Genomic DNA, 13,127 nt, shown 5'->3' on the forward strand with positions numbered 1-13,127 from the left:
ATAATTTATTTATTTGTATATGTACATTTAATATAAAGCTTCCTAAAGCAAATTCAGCAACCAGGTCATTCACAGTTTAAAAAAAGAAAATGTGAGGTAAAGAAATTTAGCTTAGATGATGCCTGAACGAAAACAGGGAAGAATGAATGTGAGTTAAGAGTGAGGCTAAGAGATGAGGCAGCAGCAGGGCTTTGGGAGAAAGAGCCCCTGAGATCTACAACTGGGACTCTGGTGTTGGTGTTGGCTGTTGGGTGGTCAACTGACTGTGAAGCAAGGATACCACTCCGAGTGTCCAGGAGCAGGGTGAGTGTGCTGGTGAAGTTCCTTAAGCATAAATCACTGAACCTTGGCAGGGTCAGGATTTACATTTCTTTCTCAATGATTTTTAGGTTAAAAAGGAATCCCACAATACTTTTTTTTTTTAAGATTCTACTCTGCATTTAAAGATAATTTTTCTGATCATAATAATAATATTTGTTCACTTTCAAAACTCAAATATGCCCAAAAGTCTAATTCATGTTTCTATCACCCAAATATAATTCCTTATTGGGGTTTGACATATGTACTGTTTTTTTGCATGTATATATTTAATATGATATTAAAAAACTTCAGTATAATTTTCTAGCATTGTTTCAAAATGTTGCATAGTATTTCATCAGATGGATCTATCAAGTTGTTTTTAAGCTGTTTTCCATTGTTGGATATTTTAGTTTCCCGTTTCTGATCCAATAAGCAATGATATGATACATCACGTACCTACGTTCTTATCTGCATGTCTGGTTAATTCCTTAGATTAATGTGTGGAAGTACTAATACTTCATCAAGGGCTTTGTGATACTAAGTGCCAAGCCTTAAACCACTAACAAGAGAAAGCCTCATTGTAATAGACAGAGAAAGCATGGACTATTATCATTTGGGGGTCCCAGGAAGATCTTCCCACTTGAAGATATTTTTCCTGTTGAACCCTGAAATGTCATCACTAGCAATCTAGTCCTTGGAGGTAAGCATTGCCCTCCCTGGGCAGGCTCTGTTAAAATGCAAACGCTCCCACTGGGAACACTCTGAGTCTTTAACACCTGCTTTCTTTATTCAGATTGCCTCCCCTTGTGCTCCGCATTATTTCCTTCTATTGACTTGGGGAGGAAGGAGGGGGCCCTAGGATCCTGGGAGTGAAGACAAGTGATGAAAGGCAGAGAGGAGAAAACTGGGACAGGAGAGGGACTAATTCACGGAAGGTGTATAAACAGCCAATAAGTGTATGAAACCAAGCTTCACATTACTGAATTTAAGAAATGCAAAAATTTTAAATATATATTTTTCCTAATCAGATACACAAAAATAAAAAGCCTAGGACAATATCTAGTGTTAGTGGGGTTATGGGAAAATGAACATTCCCATCTACTCTTGTTTTGTTTTTTTTTTATATTTTGTGATTTTATCTATTTTTGGCTGTGCTGAGTCTTCGTTGCTGTGCTAGGGCTTTTCTATAGTTGCAGTAAGCAGGGGCTACTCTATAGTTGCCGTGCACGGGCTTCTCGTTGCAGTGGCTTCTCTTGCTGTGGAGCACAGTTTCTAGGGCACTCAGGCTTCAGGAGTTGCAGCTCCCAGACTCTAGAGTACAGGCTCAATAGTCGTGGCACACAGGCTTCGTTGCTCTGCGGCATGTGGGATCTTCCCAGATCTGGGATCGAACCTGCATTAGCAGGCAGATTCTTTACTGAGCCACCAGGGAAGCCCCCATCTATTCTTGATAGGAGTATAAATTGGTATAGTCTTCCAGGATGCAGTTTCACTATCAAAATTTTAAACGTGTCCTATTTGGTCCGGCCTCTCACTTGTAAGAATCTATTCTATAGACACATTCAATTAGCATGTAAAAATACATGAATAAGGACTTTTATTAAAGCATTGTTGCATTAGAGTAAGAATAAAAAATCTAAAATGCCTATCAATAAGGGGGAAATTATTGTCAATAATTATAAATAATTATCAAATTATGTTATAAAGGATATAAATTATTGTAAATAAGTTGTGATTTATTTATACAATAGACTATTAGGCCCCTGTTACTACACTCTGACATAAAAAAGATTAAAGGAGAAGCATGCTATGTGGATCCCATACATGCTATTTTTTAAACTATATATGTTTAAAAACATTAAAAAGACTGGAAGATGGCCACCACCATTAACAGTGATCGTGAGGGGGAGGGGAATAAGAAATCAGGAGAGACAGGGAGATTTTTCTTCTAACTCTCTATACTTTTGTTAAATTTGTTATAGCAAACAGGCGTTACTTTTATAATGTAAAAAATAAATAAAAGTTAAAAAGAAAAAAGTAAAAGGAAATGAGAACATGTGGGCTCACCCTAAATCACCCCGAGTGTGCCTTGGCCCTGGCCTCCAGGGGCCTCTCATTACAGGGAAGAGGGTCAGGGTTGGGCTGGTTTTGTCTGGGAAAACCAGTGCTTATATTTTGTCCTCAGAGCACTGCAAACTCAGAATATTTCTGAAGCCTCCTATAACAATGGCTCCCGAGAAGGTTGCTATGAGGATTAAATGAGATAATGTATTAAAGACACCAGGAAAGTGGCTGGCTTGTAGTAAGCTCTCAATAACTAGCAGCTCTTCATTATTATTGCTATTATTTAAATAGATCCTGCAGCCCAGCCCTGTAAAGTACCCCTCTACTTCTAGATCCCTCTCGCTGGCACAGATTTTAAGCATTCAAAGCAGGTGTACAAATGCTTAGTTTCATGTCAGGACTATCACTGCACTTAATTACCAACAAAACCGCTTCAAAAGAGCTGTTCACCTAAGCGATGCTCTTGCAGTTGGAAACCATGGCTACGTGATTCTACGTGGCTTTAGAAGAGCATTACTTCCTCATCTGTTAGTGAAAATATAAATAAATGCTCATCATGCAAATGGCACAGCTTAGCCCCTACAAGTTAAAGCGCAAATGGTTACTAGTCACTCCTTTCATGTAAAAAAAAAAAGTTATCAAAGCAGGTGAAAACAAAAAGTGGAAAAGTCTATTTCTTTCCTTCCCCATCATCCCCCAGAGAAGTCAGCCTCTTCCTGCCTCAAAATCCTTCCTCTGAAGGTCACCAGAATGGAGGTCATGGCTCTGCAATCAAATGAAACCCTTGACGCAAATAAACTGGAAAAAAAAAAAAAAAGAATGCATTAAATCTAAAGTGGTCTTATCTTACTGTAAAATTTTTGCTTTCTATACCAAAGAGACTGAATAAAATAAACCCATGGACACATGCCCACTATTGCTCATATAGACCCCCAAACATAATTATTTGTGTGCTAAAATGCATGTACATTTAAAAGTAAGGCAAAAACAAAGCAGATGGAAGAGATGATAAAGATAGGCAGTCCCTTTCAGGAACTACAGCTGTTTACAGCTGGGGGAGTTCCTGTAACAGTTTATGTTGGCCACCTTGTCTTCCTGGCTAAACTGATTGTGTTATATCATCATTTTTTTTTTTTTTTTGACAACTTGAAAACCACATTTTACTTTCTCCCTCATAAATTCTTTTAATATCATTCTTAATAAGGAAGAAAAATGTTGAATTTTTTGACTGATAAGTGGAAAACCTTGTTTAGGATTTGGTTTACAAATTCCAAGTGGTCAAAGCCCAGTAACAGGAAGACCATGGGTAACCCACGCCAAGAGGATCATAAGATTGATGAGCAACATACAGTTCTGGGCACCCACGCATGATTGTGCAAGATTTGTATTTTTGTTCTATGATGAACGCTGCGTCAGAATCTAGGAGTTACTCTGCTAACAAATCACTTGTCTATCACATCCCCCACCACCTTCTAGTCTCTGTCTTCTACAGAATACAATCTCTTGATGGAATTTTAGGCATAGAGCACAAGTCTCTGGAGGAGATATCTTGGGGAGCTGTTCTTAAGTCTACCGTGTAGGTGGCTGCTGGCTTGCATGTCTCCTACTCATACACTAACGAGTGTGGGTTTATGTTTCAAAACAGACATCCACAGACAAACAGATTTTCTCTTTCTCTCCTGATTTATTTTGAGCAGCTCAGGAGAACTATAGCCTATTTATCTCTAGTCATTGCATGCCTAGCCATAGAAGTTCAGTAATATTTGTTGAATGAATAAAAAGAAATCTGTTCCCTACTTCCTAGAAAAAGAAGTGATTCCCTAATTATGAGTAGAGGCTTTGTGATCTCAAGCCTTTGAAAGGCCATCTCTTTACTTGTCTTATGGGAGGGCAGAGGAAAGAAAGGAGGTCACTGGGATTTAGAAACAGACCTGCTCATTTGTTCATCAACTTAGCCAAATATTTGCTCAGTTCTATGCTAGGCACTGGGTGTACAGTAGTGAATACAACATCCTGTCTTTGTGGAGTTCATAGTCTACTGGAGATAAGTCTACTGATAAGTAGAAATCAGCAAACAAAATAACAAAGAGTACATGTTATAAACAAAATAGCCAGGTGTTAGAGCAAGCATTAATAGCATGGTGAGAGGAGGCCTCTTTGAGGAGGACACATTTGAGCTGAAGGATGAGAAGGTCCAGGAAGCAAGGACTTTAGTATTGTTAATGTACTGAAAGCAAGTGAGTGGAGATAGAACAGAGTGAGCAGTGAGAGAATGATATGCTAGGAAATGAAGGAGGCAAGGACTGTGATATGGAATTTGGATTTTTTTACTCAGTTTAACTTCATCTTCAGGAAAGCAAAAAATTGAACTCTATAATTCAGTTCCCCTGAATAAGGAACTTAGAACAGTACTTGGCATGTAACAAGTACTCAGTAAATATTAGCCATTATTATACATACCATACCCAACTAAACTAGCAAGCCTTGGTCAAAATAGTAGAAGGAAACTATCAAAACTTGAGCAATGAAAAGACGTTCATTTACCTGAAAATGTAGATTTTATTTCGCAACTTCTTCACACAACCAGCCAAGTTCCAGTGGAACCAGTCAAGTTCCACTTAAAAAGGAAATCTTATTTTTGATTGACCCTCTGATAGTCAATATTCCTTTGTTTTAAACAATCAAAAGACAGCATAGAGAACTATTTTGTCAGTACCCTAATTCTAAAATTGAGGTGGATCATTTTCATCTGCTCACATAAACCATTGTAAGTTTTTATCACAGGTGGCCATTTCAGAAACAAGAGTTACAGCTAATCAAACACTTAGTCCTCATGCCTTAGTGATTTTAATGATATGATTTGTTGCTATGAGACAAAAACATGTTGTGCGAGAAATAATCGGTTCGAAATCATATGACCTTGCTTCAGAGGCTTTTGATTAACAGCACTAACATACACTTTTTGGAAAAGAAACAAACCCTATGATTAGAGCTTGGTAGTCCTTTTAAAGCAAATATAACCTTATTAACCATTTATTAATAGATATGGGAAGCAAGAATGGCTCTAAGCATTAAAAACTTTCAAGGCCACTAGCAAATTTGCTCCTCTCTCACCTTTTCTTTCTTCTTCCTGCCTCCAAAGGAGACCCTGAAAAATACCCCAGATGGATAGCAGATGAGAAATAGATTGCCTAGAAGACCCAAGACCTAGCAGGCAGATTGTGCCATCCTACATGGCTTTGCTTGTGCGTATGTATGAAGTTGACTTTGTAACTCTTCAGTCTTCATTCATAGATTGAGCATCCCCCAGGTATTGGCACTGTGCTTTGAGATGTGGAGGCAAACAGACACAGTGCATGCTTTTACAAAGCTTAGAGTCAAGTAGGAAGTAGGCAAGGCAGGCAAGAAGTTGACAAGTAGGAGTCATGCTTACTTACACAAACATGAAGAGTGCTAGGAAGAAAGTACAGTGGTGAGATGGGATAAGTAACTGGTGAACAGATGATATCTGAGCTGAGCCCTGAATGTCAAGAAGTTGATCTGTAAAGCTACAGGACAAAACACTCTGAGCGGAGGGGATGGCAGACTCAGGCTTCCAGAGGTGGGGACTAGCTTGGCGTTCAAGATGAACAAAGACAGCCCGGGTAGCTGGGGCTTGCTGAACTTTTGAGAGTGTAGTAGGAGATAAAGTCAAGAATGGCAGGGACCCCATTCATGCAAGGTGGATTTTAAATGCAATAGGAAATCTCTGGAGTGCTCTATCTATAGCTAGCTTTGTAAAGGATCTATCCATACAAGACTCACCTAAAAACATGGCTAGCCCTTGCCTAATGACCTGATGGCAATGGTACTTTTTGCCCTGTTCTAACTGGGGAAGGGCCCTTCGTGGTGGCTCAGTGGTAAAGAATCTGCCTGCCAATGCAGGAGTCATGGGTTCAATCCCTGGGTCAGGAAGATCCCCTGAAGAAGAGAATGGCAACCCACTGCAGTATTCTTGTCTGAGGAGTCCTGTGGACAGAGGAGCCTGGAGGGCTATAGTCCATGGGGTCTCAAAGAGTCAGACAAGACTTAGTGAGTGAACAACAACTGAGGAAAAGAGCAGCAGGAGAGACCAGTCCTATAGTCCCGAAATTCCAGCTGGTGAGGTGGACCCCTTGGAACTTATCTGACCTGACCCAGGATGGCCATAAGAACAAAACCTTGTTTTATATTGTTCTAGATCATAGGGGTCTCTGTGGTCCTGTCTCCCCATTCTTAGCGATGCCATCCAAGCCCTGGTCTTTGTCAGCCAGGGGGTAGGCCCAGGCAGATCCTTTTAGCCCCTTCCCCTTCCTTAAGCCCCAGATATCATGACCAGGCCTAACCAACAGCAGGGCAAGGGTCACAGTCAGGGTCACAAGACAAGCTGTGTTCAGAGGGATGTGGTCAGTTTTGCCAGAGGAAGCATGACCTGGTGTCATGGGTCAAAGCAGACAATAGACCGAACCCAGGGAATCTGACCTGGGTTCAGAAAGACTGGCTGGGGCACATTTGCAGAGTCACTCAGTCAAGTTTCCTGAGCGCACATAGTGGGGACCCGCTAGTGGCCACACTAATGAACACACATATTACTAGTCTTCTGTACTTCAGGCCATATTCCTCTAGCTGGTTCTTGACTACTTAGCAAACCAAGAATAAAAATCTTAACCACATTCTCACCCTCCACATCCTGGTGCTGCCGACTTGCTTTTTCTGTTATTTCTTGCTTGCTTGCAAGTTTTGTTTCACCCTACTTCCCTGCAAGTATCCTACCTACACAACAGGCAAATTGGTTACTACTTTTATAATCAGAAGAAGAATAAAGACCAGTAAAGATCTTTTGAAGATCAAGGTTCCTTCTTGCCCTAACTAGCTATGCCTGCTTGATCATCCAAGTTCTTACTTGGGCAGAGGTGAATGCTTGGATCCCCAGGACATGCTCAGGGGGCGATCCACATGGCTCTTTTTGCGGGGTTTTACGTGCCTCTCTCCAGTCCTTCTACAGGCTGAGCTCACCCCAACGTGCATCCCAGCCTCTCAGACTTCCCACACTCGATCCCCGTTGGATCTGGACACTTCCCTCAGAACCTTCCTCTCCCACCCTTCCTGGGTTCCTTGCATCCCTCCTCTGGCCCTCACTTCTCTTCTCTCACCGGGTCAGGCTGGTTGCCTTTAATCCTTTGGGACTCTGTAACTCCTGGGCCTGGCTGGGGCTAACTTTCTCCCAGGTAAGAAATTCATATAAGTTAATGTGAGGACTGGCTTTGCTCTAAGACCTGCCCTCTTCTAACCGCCTGACCCCAAGTGCACATGGCCTTTAGCAAGAGAGGGCTGAGACAGTTGTGAGGTGTTGCCAACTGCTTGGCTACTTCCCAGGGAAAAGAGCCAAGTTTTCATTCATTTACTTCTTCCTAAGAGGGACTGAAAAAGCTGACTTTAAACTCAACATTCAAAAAACAAGGATCATGGCATCTATCCCCATAACTTTGTGGCAAATAGAAGGGGAAAAAGTGGAAGCAGTGACATACTTTTTTTTCCCTTGGGCTCCAAAATCATTGCAGTTGGTCACTATAGTCATGAATTTAAAAGACACTGCTCCTTGGAAGGAAAGTTATGACAAACCTAGACAGCACATTAAAAAGCAGAAACATCACTTTGCTAACCAAGGTCCATCTAGTCAAAGCTGTGGTTTTTTCCAGAAGTCCTATACCAATGTGAGAGCTGGACCACAAAGAAGGCTGAGTGCCGAAGAATTGATGCTTTCAATCTGTGGTGCTGGAGGAGACTCCTGAGGGTCCCTTATATGCAGAGTACATCATGAGAAATGCTGGGCTGGGTGAAGCACAAGCTGGAATCAAGATTGCTGGGAGGAATATAAAAAACCTCAGATATGCAGATGACACCACCCTTATGGCAGAAAATGAAGAAATAAAGAACCTCTTGATGAAAGTGAAAGAGGAGAGTGAAAAAGTTGGCTTACAGCTCAACTTTCAGAAAGCTGAGATCATGGCATCCAGTCCCATCACTTCATGGGAAATCGATGGGGAAACAGTGGCTGACTTTATTTTTGGGGGCTCCAAAATCACTGCAGATGGTGATTGCAGCCATGAAATTAAAAGGTGCTTTACTCCTTGGAAGGAAAGTTATGACCAACCTAGATAGCATATTAAAAAGCAGAGACATTACTTTGCCAACAAAGGTCTGTCTAGTCAAGGCTATGGTTTTTCCAGTAGTCATGTGTGGATGTGAGAGTTGGACTATAAAGAGGGCTGAGCACAGAAGAATTGATGCTTTTGAACTGTGGTGTTGGAGAAGACTCTTGAGAGTCCCTTGGACTGCAAGGAGATCAAACCAGTCCATCCTAAAGGAGATCAGCCCTGGGTATTCATTGGCAGGACTGATGTTGAAGCTGAAACTCCAATACTTTGGCCACCTGATGCGAAGAGCTGATTCATTTGAAAAGACCCTGATGTTGGGAAAGATAGAAGGCAGGAGGAGAAGGGGACGACAGAGGATGAGATGGTTAGATGGCATCACCAACTCAATGGACATGAGTTTGGGTAAACTTTGGGAGTTGGTGATTGGCAGGGAGGCCTGGCGTGCTGCAGTTCATGGGATCACAAAGAGTCGGACATGATTGAGCAACTGAACTGAACTGGACTGCAAGGAGATCCAGCCAGTCCATCCTAAAGGAAAGTCCTGAATATTCATTGGAAGCACTGATACTGAAGCTGAAGTTCCAATACTTTGGTCTCCTGATGCGAAGAGCTGACTCATTGGAAAAGACCCTGATGCTGGGAGAGATTGAAGGAGAAAGGAGAAGGGGGCGGCAGAGGATGAGAGGGTTAGATAACACCACCCACTCAATGGGCATGAATCTGAACAAACTCTGGGAGATAGTAGAGGACAGAGAAGCCTGGCATGCTACAGTCCATGAGGTCGCAAAGAGTCAGACACAACTTAACAACTGAACAGCAGCAAAGAGGGACTGGTGTGTGTGTGTGGGGGGGGGGGGGGGGCGGCGGGAATGTCCAGGGAACGAAATGAGCAAGTAGTGATTCTGTAGCTATCATGAGGATAATTTCTCCTAGCCTTGGGTTTTAAAACTTGGGGAATTATGGTAGGAATAGTGGTGATCTGGACCCCTTGAAATGTATGTGACCTGACCCAGGAAGGCTATAACAGCAAAACCTGGTGATATAGCTCATCCTAGACCAAAGTGTTCTCTGTGGTCCTACCTCCCCATTCTCAAAGATACCCTCCAAATCCTGGTCTTTATCAGCTATGGGGCTGGAATCAACTCAGTTTGGATTATTTTAAGCATCTTATTTAAACAGGGGCCTATGTGGAACTCTGTGTTTCCAATTTAAAACATTAAACTCATGATTTCACAGATGTTCTTGTTTAGGAAAACAATAAAGACAATGACTCAGTTTAATGAAAACTATCAAGTAAATAATAGTACAGAAATGTGGCAAACATCTTGGAGGTGGTAAATGATAAATGGAACCCTCAGTTGGTATAAAAACAAAAATTTGCACTAAGCTTACCTCTCCTTTCATGCAAAGGAGCCACGGTCAGTCTTCCCTGTTTTCTTTGCTGTCTTCACCTATAGATGGCCATGACTACCCTCGAGCGGCCTACCAGCAAGTGATCCAGCCAGCTCTACCTGGGCAGGCCCCACCTGGAGCCCATGTGAGAGGCCTGCACCCTGTGCAGAAGGTCATCCTGAGTTTTCCCAGCCCCTGGGACCAAGAAGAGAGGCCTCCACAGAGAAACTACTCTCCCCCAGGTCTCCCCAGGTATCAGTAAGTACAACTGATGGGGCCAAATTTCAGACAGTTTTAATATGGAAAAGAATGACGCCAATGCAATCAATATGTATCAGAACTCTATTCCTTTGCCACGCAGGCTGGTGACCAAGTCACACAGTTGAATACCCCACATAGACTTTTCAGGTCAGGAGGAAACGGAAGCTGTGTAATAAGGATCTGTTCACTAGACACATGAAGCCATTGATGACTAGTCAAAATGCCCTTGAAGGAAAGGCTCTTAAGATGCTAAGTCACACCTGCTTTTACTTCCAGATCTCTTGGCCTTTTGGATCAAGAAATAGGTTTTCATTTTCACTATGACTGACTTCCAAGGCTACAGTCCTTTTTTATATACCTAGTCTCTACACCTGTTTAAGTCCATTTCTTACTTTGAAATTTTAAATTCAATTGGTTCTCAATAGAAATTTAAAACAACTGTTATTTTGTAATAAAAGCATTCACTCATGTTTAACACCATTATTAGGTCTTTCCAATATTTCTTCCAGTAAAATCATTTTGGCTTTTCTTGACTTTTATTGTCTAATCTTTTAATCACATTTCTCTTCATTGTTCTTTTTTGACTTCTCAAGTTTTTGTGTTTTTTTTTTCTCTTCATTTATAGATCTAAAATATACAGGGAAACCTCATGTAAATGGAGCTTCCTAATTTATGACAAAATTTGAAAGAGAGTAGATAAAACATTTGCTCTTGCTCAAGCACAACTTTTATCTATCACTCAAAGTAAATCTATATTCCATTTTGAGAATGGGATGAGATATGAACCTCTTATTGAAGCAATTTTTTTTTCAGAAATGGAGAAATAGGTAATCAGCTCAAAAAGTGTATTGAAAAAAAGCCTACTCTATTTACAATGGCAAATAAGGTGCCTTTCCTCTTCACTCAAAAGCCAACAACCCTCAGATTTCCTTTGCAGACCGATGCCTTTTTTTTTTTTTACAGACAAAATTGCATGGAATTTAAGTAATGGAAATAAGTAATGATTTTATAGTTAGATCGGCACTCTTGTAGAAAGCAATCTAAAATTCCAAGAAAACAAAATTTAAGCATCTCTATGTGTAGTGTTGAATAGGAGAGGCAATAGTAATTTTTAAAATAAGCTTTTATTTTGAAATGATTTGGGATTTATTTATTGTAAATAGTACAGAGCAATTGCTTTTGTAACATCAATTAATGCCTGCTATGGTCTCTGAGGGTTTATCATTTTAAGATAATGAAAAGTAAGTTTAGGTAATGAGATTAATTCCCTTCTTACTGGTCTTTGGAAGGAGAACCTTGATATAGAAAGATTACTCTGTCATTACTGTCCATGATATTGTTTTTATATGAAAGTTTTTTTTTAATAGTATCAAGGCCTTAAGATTTCTTTGTCAAATAAGCATGCATGCATGAAGTCGCTTCAGTCGTGTCTGACTCTTTGTGACCCTATGGACTAAAGCCCTCCAGGCTCCTCTGTCCATGGGATTCTCCAGGATATAATACTGGAGTGGGTTACCATGCCCTTCTCCAAAGAAGAGCATGTTACCATGCTCTTCGCAACCTAGGAATCAACCTGTGTCTCTTAGGTCTCCTGCTTTGGCAGGCACGTTCTTTACCACTAGCACCACCTGGGAAGCTTTGTCAAATGAGCAATCATCTTTTGTAAACAACTAAGTAACTTTGGGTACAAAGGCACTTAATGCAAAAAAAATATGGAATTGGATTACCATTAGAAGAAAGCATATTGTGTAGAAATTTTTTTCTATATTAATATAAAATAAAAATAACTTCCTCAAACACCACAATAAGAAATATATTAATAGCATAGTTGAGATTTTGTATAATTTTAAATCTTGTTACATAGGACTTTCAGAATTTTTTGATTACTCTTTTGGATAAAAATATGAAAGCATAAACAATAACCCACTAAAACTAGGCATATACACATAGATATTACATTCAAAACTTTTTTAAAATTTATAATATAAAACAATTGCAAACACATAACAAGTAACATTCCTGTTCCTGCTACCTAGATTTTTAAAAAATGTTAACAATGTCACATTTACTTCATATTTTTTTGAAGAGATAAAATATTGTAGACACAGTTTTAGTCCCCCCTAGCAGTTAGAATTCAGTTACAGAAAACAGAAACAACTCTAGCTGTTGTAAACAGAAGGGATTTAATATAAGGACTTGGGTGCTTATGACATTGGAGGTTGGAGGTTTTAGGTTGGGCTTCCAGGAATGGTCCCAGGGCAACAATCACAGAACAGGGGACCAGAGGGCTTGCTTCCTTTGGCCTGGTCAGAGAGGCAGAGGGCCAGAAAGCCACCACAGGGCTCTTCATTCTAGGCCAGGCTGCCAGCACCATCCAGAATCAGGACGCTGCCACTGCAGCTATTGGAAATATTCCCTGCCTACAAGATCTGCTCTGGCAAAATACTGATGCCCATGCCTTCCCTTGACACTGTGAAGCTGTAATGGAACACTGGGAGGCCTCCTCAGCACCCCGTGACAGCACTTACCAACAGAAACCACACAAGTGGCAGAAGCATGGCCTGCATGCCCTTCTACCTTCCAAATCTCACACGAGTGCATCTGACCGTTCTTCTCAGCAGACTGTTCATAGGAATACTGGTGACCAAAATGATAATAAAGACGCCATATGATATTATGGTAGAAATGTCTTTAGTAGGTCTTCAAAATTGGATTTTCATTTGTGAAATATTAGCAGCATGGATACATTTTTTTTTTTGGCTGTGCCATGCAGCATGTGGAATTTTGGCTCCTGGACCAGGGATCAAATCTTTGCCCCCTAGAGTGGAAGCAAGGAGTCTTAATCACTGGGCCAGCAAAGAGACCCCACAACATAGATACTTTTAAACCTACATGGTCTTTTCTATCTTTTAATACATAAGTAAATGTTATCTG

The 13,127-nt window shown here is 40.7% G+C and overlaps 2 protein-coding genes across 4 annotated transcripts in view; one reads left to right on the top strand and one right to left on the bottom strand.

Annotated features, from left to right (window-relative positions):
- Nucleotides 1-13,127, top strand: part of TRAF3IP2 (TRAF3 interacting protein 2) — a 43,619-nt gene that overhangs the window by 15,313 nt on the left and 15,179 nt on the right. For 2 of the 3 annotated variants that reach the window (XM_061131511.1, XM_061131509.1), the window contains exon 3: nt 9,998-10,190. In XM_061131511.1, coding sequence (XP_060987494.1) covers nt 9,998-10,190 — 193 coding nt within the window. The remainder of the gene's footprint in view (nt 1-9,997; nt 10,191-13,127) is intronic. The other variant, XM_061131510.1, reaches the window with a different exon arrangement.
- LOC133048184 (keratin, type I cytoskeletal 9-like) overlaps nt 1-13,127 on the bottom strand; it is a 98,848-nt gene that overhangs the window by 6,570 nt on the left and 79,151 nt on the right. The gene's annotated exons all lie outside the window — the stretch shown is intronic.

This window comes from Dama dama, chromosome 28 (genome assembly GCF_033118175.1).
Source record: "Dama dama isolate Ldn47 chromosome 28, ASM3311817v1, whole genome shotgun sequence".
Lineage (NCBI taxonomy): Eukaryota > Metazoa > Chordata > Mammalia > Artiodactyla > Cervidae > Dama > Dama dama.